The sequence below is a fragment of the Mesoplodon densirostris genome, chromosome 4, assembly GCF_025265405.1.
Source record: "Mesoplodon densirostris isolate mMesDen1 chromosome 4, mMesDen1 primary haplotype, whole genome shotgun sequence".
NCBI lineage: Eukaryota > Metazoa > Chordata > Mammalia > Artiodactyla > Ziphiidae > Mesoplodon > Mesoplodon densirostris.
The window spans coordinates 126,631,984-126,652,746 of NC_082664.1; the positions used below are offsets into that span (position 1 = coordinate 126,631,984).

A 20,763-nucleotide genomic window follows, 5' to 3' on the forward strand; every position below is an offset into this window, starting at 1 on the left:
CTGTCCCCAGAAGCCTGAGAAAGGAGTGTTAGAGATGGGGATCATTTCCCTTTCTCCCCAGGGTGAGAGCAGCCTGGCAAAGTCCAGGTAGATAACAGGAGGAGGCTGCACCGAAAGAACAGAGGCACAGAAAGGGAGGAGAGGGTGTGTGTCAGACCTGGGGTCTGGCTTAATTCTCCTACTTTCCTCTGGACCTGGTGCTCCGACACAAGAAAGCCCAAATTTCCCTCCAAACAAACCAGGCCTAAGTTTGGTCCAGCTCTCAACAAGTGGGCCAAGTCATGGGTCCCATTAGTGGAAACACAAGTTATCAGTGTCCATCAGAACAGTCTTTTTTTTTTTTTTTTTTTTTTTTTTTTTTGCGGTACGCGGGCCTCTCACTGTTGTGGCCTCTCCCGTTGTGGAGCACAGCCTCCAGATGCGCAGGCTCAGTGGCCATGGCTCACGGGCCCAGCCGCTCCACGGCATGTGGGATCTTCCCGGACCGGGGCACGAACCCATGTCCCCTGCATCCGCAGGTGGACTCTCTCAACCACTGCGCCACCAGGGAAGCCCAGAACAGTCATTTTTAAGTGCACCTGGCTCCTTATCACTGACATAACCTACACACACCTTCTCTACCTCTCGGTGGCAAATGCTGTAACTCCATTCTTATACACTGGCCAGGAAGATACCTGCAGCTGTATTCAGGTACTCAACTAGGTGACAAATAGGATGCTGTTACACAACTTGCCAAAGTTCTACCCATCCTGCCAGACCTCAGAGTACCCTGATAGCCCCTCTGTTGGTGTATCTAAATCAGGCTCTTACCACTGCCTTGGCACCAGTCTCTTTGACATTCTTGACACCAGTAAGCCTGTACCACTCCAGCTCTCCTGATCACTGAGACAGGTTAGAGCCGGGGTAACAGAAGCAAGCGTGTGGTCTGGGGGGGCCCTAGTATCCAGCTCTAATTGCCACATGGCACTGTTGCTGCTCAAGATTTCGTATTAGCCAAAACAGGCTTGCTAAAATCTCCTTAGACTGAGGGCTCCTTACACCCCAAGGTCCAGACCTCGCAGAGTATTTTTAAGTACCCAGTGCCCCACCCCACACACCCTGTGGGATAACTAGGTCCAACATTTCCTCTTGTCGACTTTCCAAAGCCCTAGTTATAAAAGGCAGTGAGGACAGAACAGACAATTTGACAAGCAACCCCACAGCCTACGGGGCTGAGACACACCGATATCACCAGCGTGAGGCCAGCTCGCTACCTCCCCAAGACGTGGCCTTTAGTTCTCTGCCCACGACCAAAAACAGCAGTAGCTGTTGCCAAGGGAGACAAGGTGACCCAGAGGCGTGGGCACAAAATCCAGGGATGGAAATCCACGTCTGGATCCACCCAAGCAACTGGGTTTCCCTAACTGAAAAAGATGGAAAAAAATCTGCCTTAGCATTAGGTCCTTGCCAAGCAGGTAGAAGATGGCCCAGTCCTAACAGAGTCATGAGAAGGCCAAGTTAAACTGAACTCTCAGAGACACCCCAAGTGTTCATATGCCTCAGGCTGCGCAGGACTTTGGAAAAGGAAAAGGCAGGCCATAGCTATGTTTCCCCAGAGGGCAAACTCCTACCTTGCCAGGCCTCTCCTCCAGGCTGTCACCAGCCCAAAGACTGAACACTGGCAACCTTTACCAACAAAGATCCATGGGACCCAATCCCCCTAGTTAACACTGCTCTAGCCGTCAGCAAAGAATGCATTCAGAACCTTCAAAGGGAAGAGTAGCCTGGGCCAGCAGAAGGAGCACATTTGGTCAGAACTGCATGTTTACTATGCCAAGCCCTTTTCACCTCTCTCCTCCAAAGATTTCTCAACATTAAAGGTGGGATAAATCTTAGGCCTAATTACCTGATCTATTCTCCAGGAGTTTCTTTTTCTTGATCTCATAAAAGCATGTGAAAGTCCTTTGTAAACTGTGAAACACTTTACACAGCTGCTCCTTTTATAATTGATAGCTTTTTCTTTTTTTCCTGTTTTAAAACATAAAGCACTTGTCCTCAATGTACTCAGGCAGGTAGGAAGGCAGGTTTTGCAAAGCCTTCCCCAGGCTGGAGAAGTATGACATTCATTCACCCTACTCCTCACCCTTCACCCAAAGGAATACAGAAGAATGAAGAACTAGGGCTGGGACCAGGACCTGGGCTCACTGACCATCACATCACACCACCTCCTCTGAAGTCAATTCTGGCTCCCGATCACACACCCAGAGCACACTTCCCAGACAGCACACTGCCTTCCCTCCCGCTTTATTGACTGGATCCACCCAGTTTTGAAAAAAATTATTATTTTTCAAGTCAGCACTCCCACCATATGTGGCATTTATTTCCAGAGGAGGCCTGGGTTCCCGTGGACAGATGTTGCTTTGTGCCTGCCTGACACGGATGGCAGCCCTTGTACAGCTGCCCCAAGCAGGTGGCCAAGGATGGGGTCTACTCCTGGCCCAGCAGCAAGGATGACAATTTCTGTGGGGCTCTGGCCTTGCGGACCCTCTACTCATTGCTCTGCAGCCTGGAACCCCAAGAACATCCCCTACTCACACAGACACACACTCTCTCTTGGTTCAGAATAAGACTTTTAAAGGGGGCTGAGAGGGAGAGACAGGAGGCCAAGGTGCCCCCCCCAAGACACCCCAATTCCCAGCCTGGCACACCTCAGCTAAGAGAAGGCCGTGGGGAGTGAAGTCACTGACCCCTTCTACCAGCTATCTGTGAGCTCCCGCCTGACCTAGCTGGCGCGAAGTGGAGGATAAAGGAGGTCCAGACAGATGGCAAAGCGCTTTGGGAAGGAGGGCTCTGTAGGAATGCGAGGGCTGATGCGAGGCCCACTTTGGGGTGCGTTTTGTTATCTCAGCTCTGAGCCCCGTCCTTTGGGCATCCACCCGCAATCTCAGACTGAAAGGTGGGCAAAAAACAGTCAGGGGAGGCGGAGGAGAGGACCCCACTCTCTGCCACTTAACTCTCTCATCTGAAAGCCAGAGCCCTGCACTGCAACTAAAAGTGCGTGTGTGCGGAGGGGGCGGGAGACTGGCACAACCGAATCTAAAAATACTCGATAAAAATGCTAATCCCGAAGGCAAAGAGAGAATGAAGAAGGAATCTGTCAATCACGAGGCTCCCGCTCCTCACCCACAGCCCCAGCTGTACGGACTGCATTCCTGTCGAGGAGGAAAGAAGTAGGGGGACAGGAATGAAGAAAAGAAAGGGAGACACACCACCACCTCCACGAGCGCGGGCCGCGGGGGCGGGAGGCGGCGGCGGAGGAGGGGCTCCGGCCAGCAGAGCTGAACAAAGCGGGCCTCAAGTTCTAGCCCGCAGCTCCCCGGGATGGGGGCGGCGGATTCCTGCAGCACCCCCTTTCCCGGAGGTGAAAAGCGAATGCGAGGTCTAGGAGCGCGAGTGCCGCGTGGAAGCCCCAGGCTCTGAATCTGTGCAAATCTAGAGAAGGTTTTGTTTGGGGTCCCCCCCAACCCCCTTCCTGCCCGCGTTCCCACCCCCCTTATGCGCGCGCCCGCGCACACACACACACACACACACACACACACACGCACGCACGCACGCACGCTATCCCTCCCGCTCCTATCCCACCAGGCCGGCCTTGCCGCGCCACGGGGCTGGGCGGGCGCGCCCCAGCGTCCCTCGGGCCCCCACCTGGGGATGGTGATGCACTTGGTGTTGACGTTCTGCGTGGTGATGGCCTTCTCCAGCTCGTCCAGCTGCCCCGTCTTCTTGAGCTTCTTGACCAAACTCTTGACCGCCTTCTCGCACCACTTCTCCTCCTGCCCGTTCTGCTCGCCCTTCTTCCAGCCCAGCAGGCGCTTCACGATCGGGGGGGTGAAGGGCAGGATGGACGACATGGCTGGGGAGGGCGCGCGGACGGCAAGGAGCGCCCCCGGCGGGGCTGGGCGCGGCGGGACGCCGGGGGCGCAGCGGGGTGCTCGGCCGGGGAAGGCAGCGGCCGCCCAAACTTCGTCTCAACTCTCGGCGAACTTGCCGGTGCTCCCGGCCGGGCCGCGGCGCTGCAGCCGGCGGGGCTCGGCGCGCGGCCCTGCGCCCCGGGCGGCTCCCACGGCGGGGAGAAGGGCGGAGGGGCGGCGGGCGGGCAGGCAACAGAGGCGCGGGATCGGGAAGGCCCCGGACGCGGGGCGGAGACGGCGGCCGCGGGGCTCGGAGTGGCAGAAGAAAGTTTGGGTTTCCGCACGGGGTGGCTGTTTGGGTGCCGCCTCCAGGAAGGAAAGTCCAACTCCCAGCCAAACTTTGCTCGCCTCGCTCGCTTTGATGCGCAGATCCCTCCGCCTCGGTAGCCTCGCCTCCCCGCTGCCCTCCTCCTTCCCGGCTCGCTCGCTCGCTCGCTGGGCCGGCCCCGGGTTTGCGCCGCGCTCCCGCTCCCGCCCGCTGCCAGTCTGTGTTTCATGCAAATCCGCGTGCAGCCTCCTTTCCAAGCGCTGTCACCGCCCCCTTGCCGCCGGGGCTCCCCGCCTTCTCCCCCGCGCCCTGCCGCCTCCTCCCGCGGGCGCCCTGCCCGCCCCCCGCCTCCGGGAGGGCGCCCGGCCTTCCCCCGCCCGGAGCGGAGCACGCCCACGTGGGCGTCCGGGGACAGCGGCGGCCCGGGCTGGAGCGCGCAGGACCCCGCGCGGCCCCGACCTGAAGTCCGGCGGGCGCCAGGAGGAAGTCGTGGGAAAGGAGCGGCGAGAGGGGCCCCAGGCTGGAGGGCCGGGCTCGGGCCGTGGCGTCTGCTCTCGGAACCCACACTCAGGAAGCTCAGTTGGAGTGGCGGGCCCGAGAGGGTTAGACTCGCACGAACGAGCGCCGGCCGGCCGCAGGCTGGCGGTGCACCCCCGGGAGGACCCCGGTCTGAGAGAGGGCGCGCGGAAGGCTTAGGCCCAGGAAGTTGGGGCGCGCACCGAGACGCGGGCGCGCCGATCCCGGTCAGGGGCCTTGGCGGCGCCGGTGACTCTAGGGCTGTTTTTATTCTCGCACCGGTGAGATCATACCGGCTTAGAGCCCCGAGACCGTGCGAAAGAGGGATTAGGGAGAGGCTCTCAGAAGTGGAGATTTGGGGACCCCAGTGACTCCCTGGATAATAGCTGGAGCCAGGGGTCCCCTGGGCCTTGGGAACCAAGTGCCCGGCAGAAAATGGGCCTCAAAGACATCTGTTGAGTTCAGGAAGAAATGAATGGGGGCGCTTTAGAACTTATCTTTGGAGGAAAGGTTTCATTACAGGGTGTTGGAATCTTATGATAAAGAAAGATCCGAAATTCGACACCCAATAAATAGGAGAGAGAGCTTTGTTTTCAAAGCTGTAAACTCACAAAAAGTGGGGCAAAAGGGCAGTATTGGGGAATCTTATGTATTCCAAATTAGTTTTGGTGGGAAGCAAAGGAACACCGGGATATTGGGGGAGCTCGGGGTTTTTTCCTCCCTACCAGCACACTTCAGGGGCATCTGCCCACAGACCCCTCACTCAGCTGCTTTCAGGAGTTACCCCAGGCCCCCAGGGCCTTTCTCCTGCTGCCCCTCCCCCTACCAGGCCTCTAGGCTTTGTTTGTTTTTAACAGCAGGAAACTCCCGTGGTGAGAAAGAAGTTATCTGCGAACCCTCTAGCGGGTGGGGAGTTACAAAGCCCTGTGAGGTGTGGCCTAATCCACAAAGTCAGCCCAGAAGCTGCAGGGGTCCCTGCCTGGTAGGAGAGAATGGCCTCTCACAAGCCTGTCAGCTGCTGGGGCTGAGCGCTGGGCTTCTAGCCCTCCCCTCCTTCTAACTCCCCGCCTGCCTGGACCTTAAAGGAGAATCCCTGAACCCCAACTGGGGCTTAATGACCTGGTTCCCGTTCCTGGCTGGTCCTCGGGCTAACCAGCAGCCACTGTAATCTGCTTTCACTCCCTTCCTGCCAGCCCTCATCAAAAAAGAGAAGGGAGGAAGGCGATCAACATTTATTGATGGCTTTCTTCATTCCAGGTAGCCTGAGTGCTGCCCTCTGATTTCACCTTCACTATGGCTCTTGGGGTAGATGTCCCTATGCCTCCTATTTACAGATAAAGCACCTGAGGCACAGAGATTATAAGTACTCGAGAGCCCTAGCAGCAGAGCTGGGATCTGATCCCCATGCTTTGTGAGGCCTCAGTCCACATTCTTGCCACTGCACCCAGCTAGCTGCCTTATAGAGTCGTGGAGGGCGAAGGTGACACCACAGATGGAGCTCTTTGCAAAACAAAAGTTCTTTACACAGGTGCACTATTGTGATACTAGAAGAAATGTTTGCTCACCTGTAAAATGGAGCTAGAGATAGCTTTCCTCTCAGTCTCCTAGAGTGGTTGTGGGAATACAACGTGGAAAGCTTTGCAAACAGTCAAATGCTGTAAAGGAATAGAACCACACCTTGGGGCCACCATTAGTGCCATGGAGAGCCGTGCGGGGCGGGGTGGGGGAGCAGGTTTCGGTTAGACGTGCACATCTACGGAGTACCTCCGTGTTGCCGTCCTACTCATTTCTGGGATGCTGAAATGAAAGATGAAGGTCCCTAACCTCAGGAGCGCACGGCCTAGAGAAGCACCAAGGGGTAGGAGGTGTGTGCCCGCATGAAAGGGGCCCTTGCCGTCATCCCAGTAAAACATTCATTTTAACCTGAACATTGAATGAGGCAGGTCCCACTGTTGAGAGGCAGTCAGATCGAGCTAAAGGACCTCAGGCTTCATCAATGAGTGACCTGGCTTTCGATCCTGGCTCTCTTCATCCCTTCACCCCACCGAGCGTCTATTCTCTCAGCTGTAAGAATGAAGCACACAATTACGAATGTAGAAAGAGCATTAAAATTGTTCCCCTTCAGTGCGAGGCCCTCATTTCACACAGGCAGAAGCCGTGTATGGTGAAGTGCAATGTGTGCTACGGAGGTAAGGAGCCCAAGAGAGATCTGAGGATTGCATGTAGTGGAAGGACCTAGCGTGTCCCTAAGCCTCTGAACTGTGACATGGAAAGGGCCCCCAGTTCAGCCCTCTCATTTTCCTGAGGGGAGGCAGTAACTTGTCAGCAGCTAGTGTGGCTGAAACATGCTTTCCTGCGGTTCCTTCATATGCCATCATCCATGGGACAGGGACAGCTGTACGTGCAGAAAACAGCGCTGGACCCATGTTATGAAGCCAGCAAGTACCGTTTCTGGGCTGGTTCTTTCTTCTCTGGCCTCCGTTTCTCCACAAGAAGAGTTGGGGAAATCAGCCCAGTTTCACAAAGTAGTGAGGAGGGCTAAGGATTAGATTCCTCCGGGTGCCAGGAGGACCCCGCATGCTCCCTTGACTTTGGGCAGTGAGTGGGTGGGTGGCCCCAGATGGATAGGAACTCTGTTCTGGTGCCTGGTCTCCTGGGGCCCAGCCAGGCTGGCTTCTGCAGAGGTTGTCCTTGGAAGGGAAACATTAGCCCGGTTAATTTTTCATCATGGTAAGTGCAAAGTTCAAGAGAGGTGGGATAGGGCCAGAGGCAGAGCCTCTGTTTTCCTGGAAATAGTTAGTCCTATGGGGGAGGAGCCTCACAAGCGGATTTGCCGAAAGGTTTTCATGTATTTGGAGTGGCTCCCAGGTGGAACACTGGAAAGAAACAAACACCTGCCTTCAATTCTGATGATTTTTCCAGTAGCTAAAGGGTGTTTAATCAATAAGTGAGTGAAGCAATTATACTCCAATAAAGATCTATTAAAATAAATAAATAAATAAATAATAAGTGGTGAATCTAGAAAGAGCAAGAAAATTGTTCTGTCTTCATTTTACACAAATGTAAAGTGACATCTGGTGAAGGGAGGGCATTCACAACCTGCAGATAAGTCAGGATCTAGTCAGGACTAGAACTTTCATCAAAGTGCCCTCACCTGAGAGAGAGCCTCTGTCTGCAGTCAGCCCCCATTTTTTAGCTCTTTCTAGCACTTTACACATGTGAGCTCTCCTGTGGCACCAGACGGACTTGAGTTAAAATGTCTAGTCTCCCGTTTCCAGCTGTGTGACTTCAAGCAAGTCCCTTAACTCTGTGCGTCAGTTTCCTCATCCATATAATGGGAGTAATAACAACATCTACCTCTTAGGATTGCTGTAAGGACTCAAATAACCATGTAGAGAGCTTTCTAAAAGCACATAGAACATTTTCAATACACATGGCTGGTGCTCAGCATAGAGTACTATGTACAAGTTAGAAGCAATGTGTTCTGTGTACATGAGACAAATGGTTGGACCTTAAAGACAGTTCTAGGTGAAGACAGTAACACACAGAATGAAACAAATAACACAATGCTACTTATGTAAAAAATTACATAGACACAAAACAACTGTATACATTTTGAAAGAAGTCATACAAACAAGATAAATATTGAATCACCTCACACCCATTAGGATGGCTATTATCAAAAAAAGAGAAAATAGCAAGTGTTGGTGAAGATGTGGAGAAATTGGGACCCTTGGGCATTGCTGGTGGGAATGTAAAACGGTGCAGTCCTGTGAAAATGGTATGGTGGTTCCTCAAAAAATTAAACATGGAATTAACACTTGATCTAATAATTCCATTTCTGGGCATATACCCTAAAGAAGTGAAAGCAGGGACTCAGGTATTTATACAGCCATGTTCACAGCAGCGTTATTCTTGATAGCCAAGAGGTGGAAATAACTCTAGTGTCTACTGATGGATGAATGCATAAGCAAAATACAGTATATACGTACTGTAGAATATTATTCAGCCTTAACAAGGAAGGACATCCTGTCATATGCTACAACATGGATGAAACTTGAAGACCTTGTGCTAAGTGAAATAAGCTAGTCACAAAAGGACAAATACCGTATGATTCCATTTACGTGAGGTACCTAGAACTGTCAAATTCATTGAGACAAAAAGTAGAATGGTGCTTGCCAGGGACTGGGGGGAGGGAAGGAGGGGAAGTTAGTGTTTAATGGGTATGGAGTTTGAGATGGGGAAGATGAAAAAATTCTGGAGATGGATGGTGGTGATGAATGTACAACCACGTGAATGTACTTAATGCCATAGAACTGTACACTTAAAAATGGTTAAAATGATAAATTTTATGTTATCTATATTTTATCACAATAAAAAATAAAGAGAGAGAGAGAAAAATGTACATTGAACACAACAAAATAAGTGTTTGAGGGTGGGCATATGGGAACTGGAGAGGAGGCTAAAGGGGGAAAATAAATAAATGGATCTGTGAACCTGTAATGATGTACTGCGTGGTACTGAGGAGTGTGTCAAACTCACCCTCTGCTGCAGAGCTGCAATAGTACAACGTGCTCAGCACATGGCAGTCAATATTCTAACTATTCTCTAGTTCGCTCAAAAGACAGAGCCTTTGGTTTCTAGCACCTTCCAACCCAGTGATGGTGATATCTCATATTTGGAGAACCCAGTCAAAATTATTTAAAACGCCTGCCTCAGGGCCACCCCTAGGACCATGCAGGCTCAGACACTGCCCCCACCTGACAGCTTAGGGAACTGAGGGCTGGGGGAACAATACCCTTTGCAGGTCTGCTCTATGCCAGGCTCTGGGCCAGGACTTCAAGGATAGGGTCTTGTTTGAAGTTCTCAGTCCCCAAAAGATGGTTGCTATTGTTGCTGCTTCACAGAGGAGGGACCAGAGACTCAGGAATTTAAGTTGCTGTTGTCCAAACTGGACGACTGACCCCTGACTGCCAGCCCAGCAGGTTCCTGGGCTTGATTACCCCAGACTGTCTCTGGGAGAAGGGGGCTGGGACAGAGGGAGCCGGGTGCAGATACTGTCCAAGGAAGGTAAGGCGAGAGACCAGTTCTGACTCAAGGAGATTTGGGGCAGGGGATTGGACTTGGGGGTAGGCATAGCCAACCGCCGCTGTGTGCAGACCAAGGCACGGGGCCAGGGCTGCGGGGGAGGACAGGATGGGCCTGCGGGCAGGCGGTTGGAGCCCAGGGCAGGGTTCACAGAGCTATTTTGAGTTCTCCTGCAGGAGCTCCTTCCCAGCGTTCAGAAATTGCAGGCCTGGGAGTCAGGGGCCAGGAGAGGATCCTGGTAGGTGTAGAGTTGTGTGTGTGAGTGTGTGTATGCTTGATTATACCATCCGTGTATGTCCTGGTGTGTTGGTCACTCTCTCTGTGTACAGAGGTGTTGTTGAGTTTCAGGGGTGTGTGTGTGTGTGTATGTGTGTTAGATGTCTCTGTCCGCCCATGCCTCTGAGATCTGTCTTGTTCAGATCACATTATTTCAGAGTCCAGCCCCATATGTTTAAGAGAAATGGATACAAGTTGTGTGAATTTTCTCCCTCGGTTCATGTGTTTTTGTGACTTCGTCTTTGCACCTTGTACATATGTACGTTTGTAGAGGTCACTTTATTTGCTCTTTCCTATTTTCTGGGATAATAAGAGTCACAAATGTGGCCTTGGCTCAGACCCAGGATCTCCCTTGGCCCAGTGTTCAATTTACAATGTGGCCCTAAAAAAAATAGCTGTTGGCAAATTGCTGGTTCATTATAATTGCATTTATTTTTAAAAGCACATGTGCATATGGACAAACACCAAGGAGTGGTGTGTTGAAATAAAAATATAGTTCTAGAAAGGCAGTGAGATTGTATTACTTTTAATATATTGCAAGCTACTTTTACACTAGAAGTGAATGGAATATACTATATCAAAGTTGTACCTCAATTTAAACAAAGATTTTAAAGAAAGACAGCAATGTGTAGGGCGAAAGTAGAGTTAGGTCTCTCTGGAGTAAGGAATGTGGATTCTGGAGGGTGGAGGGGAATGAGGCAGGGGTGGCTTGGACTATCTGGTCGGGTCTGAGAGGGGTTCTGATGCTCAGGGCGGCGGGCGGGGTATGGGGTGGGAGGGCTGTTAGGGCCTCTGTATAGTCAAACACCGGGCGTGTGAAAAGAGAAGAAAAGTCCTCACCGCTCGAAACAACACACACGTCTAGAGTACTCTGTCCCTTAGACACAACCCAGCATCTGGAAACAAACCTCCTGGGGTTGACTCAGACTTTGAAGGAATGAAATGAAAGTCCCAGGAACGGGGAAAGCTGTCCCTCTCCCAAGCGATTCAATCTGACCAAAGGGAGGGACACCAGCTAAAAGAGAGATGAGTTGGATTGTTGTTGTTGTTTAAAAGAACCACGTTACAGGATTCTATTTCTATTAAATGCCCAGAATAGGCCAACCTATAGAGGCAGAAAGTAGATTACTGGTTGCTGGGGTGTCTGGTGGAGGGGTGGGGTGGGAGTGACTTCCGGTGGGTACAGAGTTTCTTTCTGCAGGAATGAAAATGTTCTAAAGTTGACTGGGGTGATAGTTGCACAGCTCTTTGACTATACTAAACCCCATTGACTTGTACATTTTTAAGCGGGTGAGTTGTATGGTATGTGAATTATAGCTCAATAAAGATGTCTTTAAAAATAATAATAAAGGGCTCCCCTGGTGGCACAGTGGTTAAGAATCCGCCTGCCAAAGCAGGGGACATGGGTTTGATCCCTGGTCCGGAAAGATCCCACATTCCACGGAGCAACTAAGCCCATGCGCCACAACTACTGGGCCTGCACTCCAGAGCCCATGAGCCACAACTACTGAAGCCCGCATGCCTAGAGCCCGTGATCCACAACAAGAGAAGCCACCGCGATGAGAAGCCTGTGCACCGCAACGAAGACCCAACACAGCCAAAAATAAATTTAATTTAATTTAATTTAAAAAAATAATAATAAAGGCTAACACATATTGAACGTCTCACAAGTGCTAGGCCCTGTTCTCAGTGCTTTACATGGATGAGATTAACTCATTTAGTTTCTAGCACTGCCCATGGTTGGTGTTATTATCGTCCCCTTTCCAAAAGAGGACACTGAGGCATGGCGAGGTGACATCAGTGAGTAACCTTACTCAGACAAGCCAGGCAGCCTGCTGGACAGTCCTTGCTCTTAACCATGATGAAGACAAACAACCACTCACTAGAGATAATCACACTGCAGCCCCCTGATTTTTTCATGAAACATATCATGAACATCTTTCTATGTCAAGAAATATACATTTACTCCATTATTTTGAATGTGGAGCATTCTGCCACATGGATCTATCATAATTTGTGAAGCCAGTTTCCCACAATTGGACCTTTAGATGGCTCTCCATTTTATTTGGCATTGTAAGAAGTGCTGCTTTAAACATTTTTGTACATATGCATCTGTGTACATCTCTGATTATTTTCTTAGAATAAGTCCCTGGAAGGAGAATGGCTATTTCTGATGCTGTTACTAAATGGTCCCTGAAAAGCCATTGTACCAGCTTATCCTCACCACACCAGCTTTATACAGTGAGAATGCACCTGGGGCAGAATTTTTCTTATCGTCTTACTTAGTCATCAATAGCTCCATTCAGCTTTAGCTATGACTTTGTTTGTTTGTTTATTTCCTTCTGAAATCAACACATGAGAAAGGGTCTCTGCTGAAAGACCTCTCAGCATGGAGCGGAGGAGTCACAGGTGAGGAATCACAGGGTGGTGGTGTTGGCAGGCAGTATAAGGATGCATTTTTCCGTCTTCTTCCCCTGCCCTCCCACAGGTGTTGGTGTTCCCCAGGGCCAGGCACTTGTTTCTTTCCTTTTACATCCTCTCCCCGGGTGATCTTATTCACCCTGAGTCTCACTTAACCTTTAGAAACTGACTCCCAAATCTGAGTATCTGGCCCAAACCCCTCTCCTGAGCTCTGGTCTCAAACTGTCCCTTGGAATTAGAGGCCCACAGTCATCTCAAGTTCACGTTCAGAACTGAGCACATCAGCTTCCTCCATGAACCTCCTTCTCAGTCCTCCATCCTCAGGGGCATCACCATTGTCTCCAGTCACCCAACTAGTAACCTGGAAACTCCTCCCTTCTTTCTCCCCTACCTCCAATCTGCCACCAAACCCTATAGAATCTGCCTCCCATCTCCCAGCCTTCACCTTAATTCAGGCCCCTATCACTGCTCACCACCAATTATTACAATAATTTTCTAATTGTCTTCCTTCTCAACTTGCAGCCAGAGTGAGCATTCTAAAAGCAAAAATCGCATCTACATCTCCCTGCTTTGTAGAAAATACTTTCAATGATTTGTACAAAATGCTTTCAATTGTCTACAGCAGTGTTGTCCAATAGAAATATATGAGAGTGACCTATGTAATCTTAAATGTTCTTGAGGCTCTGTTAAAAAAAGGAAAAAGGAACAGGTGAAGTTAATATATTTGATTTAATCCAACATATCCAGTATATTATCATTTTAACATGTCATCAATATAAAAACTATCTCTACTTTTTTGTGTGTGCAAAGTCTTTGAAATCTGTTGTGTGCTTTATGCTTACATCTCAATTTGGACTGGCCACATTTCAAGTGCTCAATAGCCACATGTGGCCAGTGGCTACGCTGTTGGACAGCACAGGCCTAGAGAATAGAGTCCATAGTCCTTCATACAGAGTGAAGGCTCTGAGTGATGGGACCCAGCCTATCTCTGGCCTCATCTCTCTTGCTGTGCCCATATCACATCCTCTCTCCAGGCACATCACAAATATCCCTGGTTCTTTTCATACCACTGTGTCTTTGCTCATACCACTCCTTCTGGCCTTTGGTGTCCTCTCCATCCCTTCAATCTCCACATCTCATCCCTTCAACTAGATGAACACTCCTCCCATCCAAGACTAGGTTCAAGCATCACCCACTTCGTGAAGTCTTCCCTTCTCTGACTATCCTGTTCAGACCTCTATGCTGATACATAGGACCCATTAGAGCATTTATCTGTTTAATTAACTGATTCATTACAGTAGATTTTAAGCCCTTGAAAGTCCAAGACCTTGTCATATTTTTCTCTCTGCAACACCTGTGCCTGAGCCCACTGAAGGTACTTAATAAATGTCTGGTGATGAACTGAATTAATAATTAGGAAACCGAGGCCCATAAAGATTAAGTGATGTTCCCACAGTCTCATAAGTAAAACATGGCATCCTGACTTACACCGCAGGCTCTCAGCCCCGTGATTATTTGGCCACTGGGTTAGGGGATGTCAGAAAGCCAATCTGTAGGGTATGCATGTAAGGATTTACATGAAGATCGGTTTGAGGTGCCAACTGCTAAAATCCAGGCAACCTGGACCACAATCTTGCTATTTCTGGTATGGACTCAGCTTCTGTTGGACTATATTTTACTGCCCTCAAACAATTACGAGGAAATGATGGGGACCAAAAGAAACACAGGAGCAGGGTGCATGATGATACACAGCCCTTGATCTGGACTGACCTCACCCACAGATGAAGAGAATGGCTGTGACTTGGGGAGAAATTTTCTCTGAAGTGCTTGAAGCCTGGTTAAGTGGCAGGAGGATTGATTGACTAGACTGCCACTGAGGAGGGGTTGGGGAGGGTGAAGGGTCTGGTTCTATCAATGGACCTGCTCTAACTTGCACATTATTTACACCCCCAGTCTCAGTTTCCTCATCTGTAAAATGAAGGGATTGGATTGGCCTTGGGTATTATAAATACAAGACTCAAATACCCTCCTTTGCCTGACCCATGGCAGACGTTACGAATGGCTTTTGAGTTCTTTCCTGCCTTGGAATTCTTCTTTAAACTCTGCCACGGAGCTGTCATTCCTCTAGCTGGAGCCTGCCTGCCTTTGTGCCTCTTCTAGCTCCAACCTTCCAATTCACTGATAGAGACACATCCTCTGATCTCTGGGAATCCCCCAACTAGATGCAAATGACTGTGGGAGGAAAACACCTCGAGTTCTTTTCAGCTTCAATCGACAGCTAAATTCTCAGGGCCCCATCCTGCCATGGCCACCCAGGAGGCCCAGGAGAGAATTCTAGGAGAGGGGGTGGTAGAAGGAAAGGATGTGCATTTGTGAGCCTGCTGGGCCCGGTGCCTGAGCTTCCATTGTAGGCACCCTTGTTCAGGGTGATGGGTAGAAGAAATGCCCAGGGAGAGCCTGGCCTCCTGCCCTTGGGTAGCATGTAGCTTAATTCGGGAGCCAGAAAATACAAGTGCTGTTCCCACTGACTTCAATACACAGAGCAGCACTCATCTGTCTAATTAACGGATGTGTCACCAAGTGTCCAGGACAGCACATGGCACAAAGCAGCCTCGCAATAAATATTTGATTGAATGAATGAAAAAAAATGAACGTACGTAGGCACTATCGACGCTTAAGCTTAGCTGGCAAGGGTGGAGTTGAACTCCCAGCCAGCATAGACTCATATTTTCACAGTTCTCTCCCTCCTCCCCTCAGATTTTTCCAAGTGAGGCCATGTTACCTTAACTTAATGTCTAAAACACACACAATTATACACTTCCCCTCAAACTCAAACCCCACTGGCCATGGTTTTGTGGTGTGTTACACCTTCATTAAGTGTAAGTGTATTTTTGCCTCCGATTTTAGTTTTTAAGCAGATCCAGGGCAGTTTTAAGTAGGAAAGCATTACCCAAATGATGCATCTACCTGGGGTTGCGTCAGGAAACTCTAAAATCCCCTTGTGGAATTGCATCTTCTGTGAAGTTGTGGCTTCCAGGCCCAGCATTCTATCCATTCAGTTCAGGGCTAGGAGTTGATCCTTCTGGGGAGACTTGTCCACAAGAGACAGTCAGCATCAGGGGTCCAGCCACACCTGGGCAGGTGTGGAAATCCCAAACTTGGATGTTAATTAGAAGAGGGAATAACACGTTTTTATTTTGCTGTCCCTTTAAGCTGGAACTAAGGAAAGTTGCTGAGGCCACACATATTCTCCCCCCACGCCCCCTCCACGTGTGCACATGCACACACACCCATGCTGGGCTGGCACGGACTCCCTGCCCACACCTCACATGGTACTGCTTAGACACAATCCTCTTCTGGGAAGGGGGCACACGTCACCCAATTTAGAAGATGGGGGCTGAGCACCCACTATGTGCAAGGCCCCCTTGGTAGACCGGGGAACACAAGAGGCACAGCAAGAAGGCACCTAGGCCAACCGCAAAGCCCCCTCCCCCTCCTGCCCCTCTCCCAGCCAAGGAGAAAAGTTCAACTTCCTTGAATTCATATAGGATTTTTGCAATCAGAATCTCTAGAAAGGAGCTATTTGAGTCCAGCACATTATCAGGTTTAGACACATGATCAGGTATTTGTTTGAATTTCGTATGAGGAGGCTGAAGCTCTCAGGGCATCTCAGGGTCTTGTCCCAGCCCAGTCCTTGTGCAAGGTGATCAGAAGAGGCCCCCAGGACAAGGCCTGCACGATGCAATAAACCCAGCCTCTCCAAGCTCCATCCCATTGTCCTAAAGCTGGTGAAGAGAAGCAAGGGTTCCCTGTGACCACACAGCCTAGGCACCACAGTTCCAGAGTCCTGGACAGAAGCCAAATGTAGTTCCCATGTTACTTGGGACCAACATAATCACGTCCGGGACTAGAGGCGGCATCCAAGAAACATTCTGCTGAAACCAGGATCTGCTGAACGAGGAGTCAGGGACTAAGGTTCCTTCCCCAGCTCTGCCAGAAATTCTGTTAAGATCTTATGTCCAAGAGTCCTCTGCAAGTGCAAACCCCATTGTCCGTGGTTTATGATCCATTCTCCATTGCTACCTCAAGCACATCACAGAGCTTCTCTGTGAGTCAGGCCCTCACCTGTAAGATGAGGTCGTAAACACACCTGAGAGTGTAGAGGTGAACACCTTTGAAAAGCTCTGTGGTGGTAGGCCAAGACACACCACTTTTAGCATCTTCTCTCTTTCCCATGCCTTAGTACCTGGGACAGTCATAACAACAAGGATGCTCTGCCAGGCACTGTATCCTTATTTACATAACAGCTCCTAAGCCCCTCCCTCCCCTGATCCCAGGGCTTTCCTGTGAAAGAGCCAACTCCAGAAGCTGAAGGAATTTAGTTGAACCAGGTGTTGATTCTAACACCCATTTTACAAAAGGCCTGAGGATAAAGTAGAGCTTCCCTCCCCCGTGGGTGTGTCTTCTTCTTCCCTTAAGAAGCTGGTGGGAAGAGGTGGAGGCCGTGGGAGACAGGGTCCTGGGCCTTTGGAGCTCACTCGCCCTCTGCCCCGGGCACAGATGGGTTCTGTCTATCCTCCATGGGGCCCACGGGGAGTAGGACCAGGGGCAATAGTGTTCCCCAGACTTGAGGTGGAGAGTAGAGTGAGTGCTCTGAAGAGTAGGTTTTAGATCTCACTGACCTGGGTCTAAATCTCCTCTTCCCCATTCATTTCACCAGGTTAAGACATGGTTCCAGTGTGAACTAATTTCCCCGTCTCTGGGCTATGCTATCGCAAATAACTTACTCATGAGTAATGTGACCATGTTTGTGCAGAGTTTATTTAGATAAGAAAAACAACCCCAGGCCTCATGGGAGGGGATGCTCAGCAGCTCAGAGCCAACCCTGTTTCCTGGGCCTGCCAGGGAGCGTGAGGCCTTAGGCTGCAGGAGGCTGGACTTGGAGGGCTGCTGAGAAGCCCGACTGTCCCCAGATGCCCCCAGGCCCCGCATCAGGGAGTAAAGGTGAGGGAAGGAATAGAGTGGGCTGGGGAAATGGAGCCGGACATTGAATGCAGCTCGGTCACTTCACAGTGTGCGGCCTTGGGTGAGACACCTCCACCCTCTGAGCACTAGTTTTCCCCTCTTTGAAAAGAGATAGGTTGCATCCAACCCATAGAAGGGTGTGGAGAGCACTTGTAAACTGCAGAGGGTAACGCACAGGTTACTTATTAATTGATGTCTGGATCAAGGCCATGTTTTCAGGCCACACACACCAGTGGAATGGGCCCAATGCCAGGATTCAAAGGCCTGGGTCCAAGTCCTGAATCTGCCACCTACCAATCACGTGACCTCAAGCCGCTTCACCTCCCTGGGCCTCAATATTCACCTCTGTAAAGTGGGAATAGTCATTCCTCCACTGTGTAAGCCTCAAAGCTCTGACAAGGCTGATCTGAAGGGAAAGACAGATATCAACGTGGTTTGTCCTATGCGAGAAAAGAATCTGAAAAAGAATGGATATATGTATAGGTATAACCGAACCACTTTGCTGTACACCTGAAACTAACACAACATTGTAAATCAACTATACTCCAATATAAAATTTAAAAAATTTTTAAATAAAAAAGTGGTTTGTTTATGAACTGCAAAACGTACAGATATGAGAGGACAATGGTGCCAGGTTATTCAAAAGTTTATCCATCAGTTAATCCGTCAACCAATGTTTACTGAATTGGACACTGAGGATACAGAAATAGAGTCTAGCTGGAGAGAAGAAAGGGAGGCCTGCACGCGAAGAGTCAATGAACAGTGCAGAGCAAAGTAGCAGAGGAGCGGACTGGCTTGGCTGAAGGGGGAACTAATCACCTCCTTGCAGCTGACACAGTCCAACGGTACCTGTAACACTTTGTGAACAATGCCTTCACTCAGTTACTGTTTTCATGCTATTTTTGTTTTTTAAAGCAGAATCCATTTTTCAAACCAAGCGTTAAACAGAACCCCGGGTCCTAATGCATGAAAGCAAATCTGTTCTAGCTGAAACGGGGGGGTGGGGGGGCCAGAGCCAGGACTACCCAGCACCCGCCACCGCCATCCACCCACCCACCCATCTCTCTCCCCAGTCCAGCTCCTCCGCAGCCCTGAGGCCTCTCCTCAGAGTGCTGAGGTTTTACAGCTCTAAAACCACAGTCTCATCTGTGAGGTATGCACCCCACAGACTCTCTCACACAAGGAGGCACCTGCCTGCGGATTCATGGGAGCATTGTTTGTGCTGCTGAGCATTGGAGGCGAGCAAACGTTCATCCGCAGGAGAAAGGGTTTTAAACAGATGGCGTTATATGTATACAGTGTAATTAATTTTGCTTGCACGAAAGGGAATGAGTGAAAGCTACACATGTCAACAAAGATTAATCTCATAAATGTACCATCGAGTACAAAAAGCAAGTTGCAGAATGTTATTATATATATTACTGTGTCATATGTTATTATACATTATTTGTATAAAATGAAAAAAAAACCCTAAAAATATACAAAACAATACCATATTTGCTTATGATACATACACATGGAGTTAGAATATAAAGATGTGCATGGGAAATAATAAAGCTTCTAGAGGAAAACCTAGGAGAATATCTTCATGACCTGGGGGCAGGCAAAGACTTCTTAGGGCACAAAAAGCACTAGCCATAAACAAATTGATAAATTGGACTGCAGTAAAATTAAGAAGTGCATGAAAAGAGACAATGACAAGAAACAAAAAAGTAACACAATTTAAAAAGCAATTCAAAAGCAACACAGAGGAAAAGATATTTGCAACACACACACCTAAGGACCACATCCAAAATTCATAATGAGCTGCTACGAATCAATAAGAAAAAGACAATTCAATTACTAAAAATCTAACTTGCACAGGCACTTTAGAAAAGAGGCTATCCAAAGGCCACTAGGCATATAAAAAGATATTCAACATCAATTATTAGGAAAATGCAAATTAAAACGGCATGCCATACCACGACACACACATTAGGATGGCTACAATTTTAAAGACTGATGACACCAAGTACTACCAAGGATGTGGATCAACCCAAGCTCCCATACATTGCTGGTGGGAATGTAAATTGGTAAAACTACTTTGGAAAACTGCTTGACAGTATTTACTACTGAATGAAGGTAAACATCCCCCAGAAATTCTATCCCTGATCATATACCAAGCAGAAATGAATGATTGGGTCCATCAAAAGTCATGTACTGGGTTGGCCAAAAAGTTCGTTTGGGTTTTTGCATAACATCGTACAGGAAAACCCGAACGAACTTTTTGGCCAACCCAATACAACCATGTTATGTCTTCATAGTATCCTCAAACTGGAAGTAACCCAAATGTCCATCATCAGTAGAATGGACAAATTATGGTATATCTACACAATGAAATACTACACAATAGTAAAAGAAAGAAGTACTGCTACACACAACAATCTTTTTCTTTTTTTTTAACATCTTTATTGGAGTATAATTGCTTTACAATGGTGCGTTTGTTTCTGCTTTATAACAAAGTGAATCAGTTATACATATACATATGTCCCCATATCTCTTCCCTCTTGCGTCTCCCTCCCTCCCACCCTCCCTATCCCACCCCTCTAGGTGGTCACAAAGCACCGAGCTGATCTCCCTGTGCTATGTGCCTGCTTCCCACTAGCTATTTATTTTACGTTTGGTAGTGTATATATGTCCATGCCACTCTCTCGCTTCATCCCAGCTTACCCTTCCCCCTCCCCATGTCCTCAAGTCCATTCTCTAGTAGGTCTGTGTCTTTATTCCCGTCTTGCCCTAAGTTCTTCATGACCTTTCTTTTTTTTTTTTAGATTCCATATATATGGGTTAGCATACGGTATTTGTTTTTCTCTTTCTGACTTACTTCTCTCTGTATGACAGACTCTACGTCCACCCACCTCACTACAAATAACTCAATTTCATTTCTTTTTATGGCTGAGTAGTATTCCATTGTATATATGTGCCACATCTTCTTTATCCATTCATCTGTTGATGGACACTTAGGTTGCTTCCATGTCCTGGCTATTGTAAATAGAGCTGCAATGAACATTTTGGTATATGACTCTTTTTGAATTGTGGTTTTCTCAGGGTATATGCCCAGTAGTGGGATTGCTGGGTCGTATGGTAGTTGTATTTGTAGTTTTTAAAGGAACCTCCACACTGTTCTCCATAGTGGCTGTATCGATTTACATTCCCACCAACAGTGCAAGAGGGTTCCCT

General features: G+C 49.0%; 1 protein-coding gene across 1 annotated transcript in view; it reads right to left on the reverse strand.

Annotated features, from left to right (window-relative positions):
- The window catches only part of SMAD3 (SMAD family member 3), a 121,636-nt gene extending 117,738 nt beyond the window's left edge, over positions 1–3,898 (reverse strand). Inside the window, exon 1 of the mRNA XM_060097125.1 lies at positions 3,685–3,898. Within this exon, the coding sequence (XP_059953108.1) occupies positions 3,685–3,890 (206 nt within the window). The 5' untranslated portion in view covers positions 3,891–3,898. The remainder of the gene's footprint in view (positions 1–3,684) is intronic.
- Between the last annotated feature and the right edge of the window lie 16,865 nt (positions 3,899–20,763).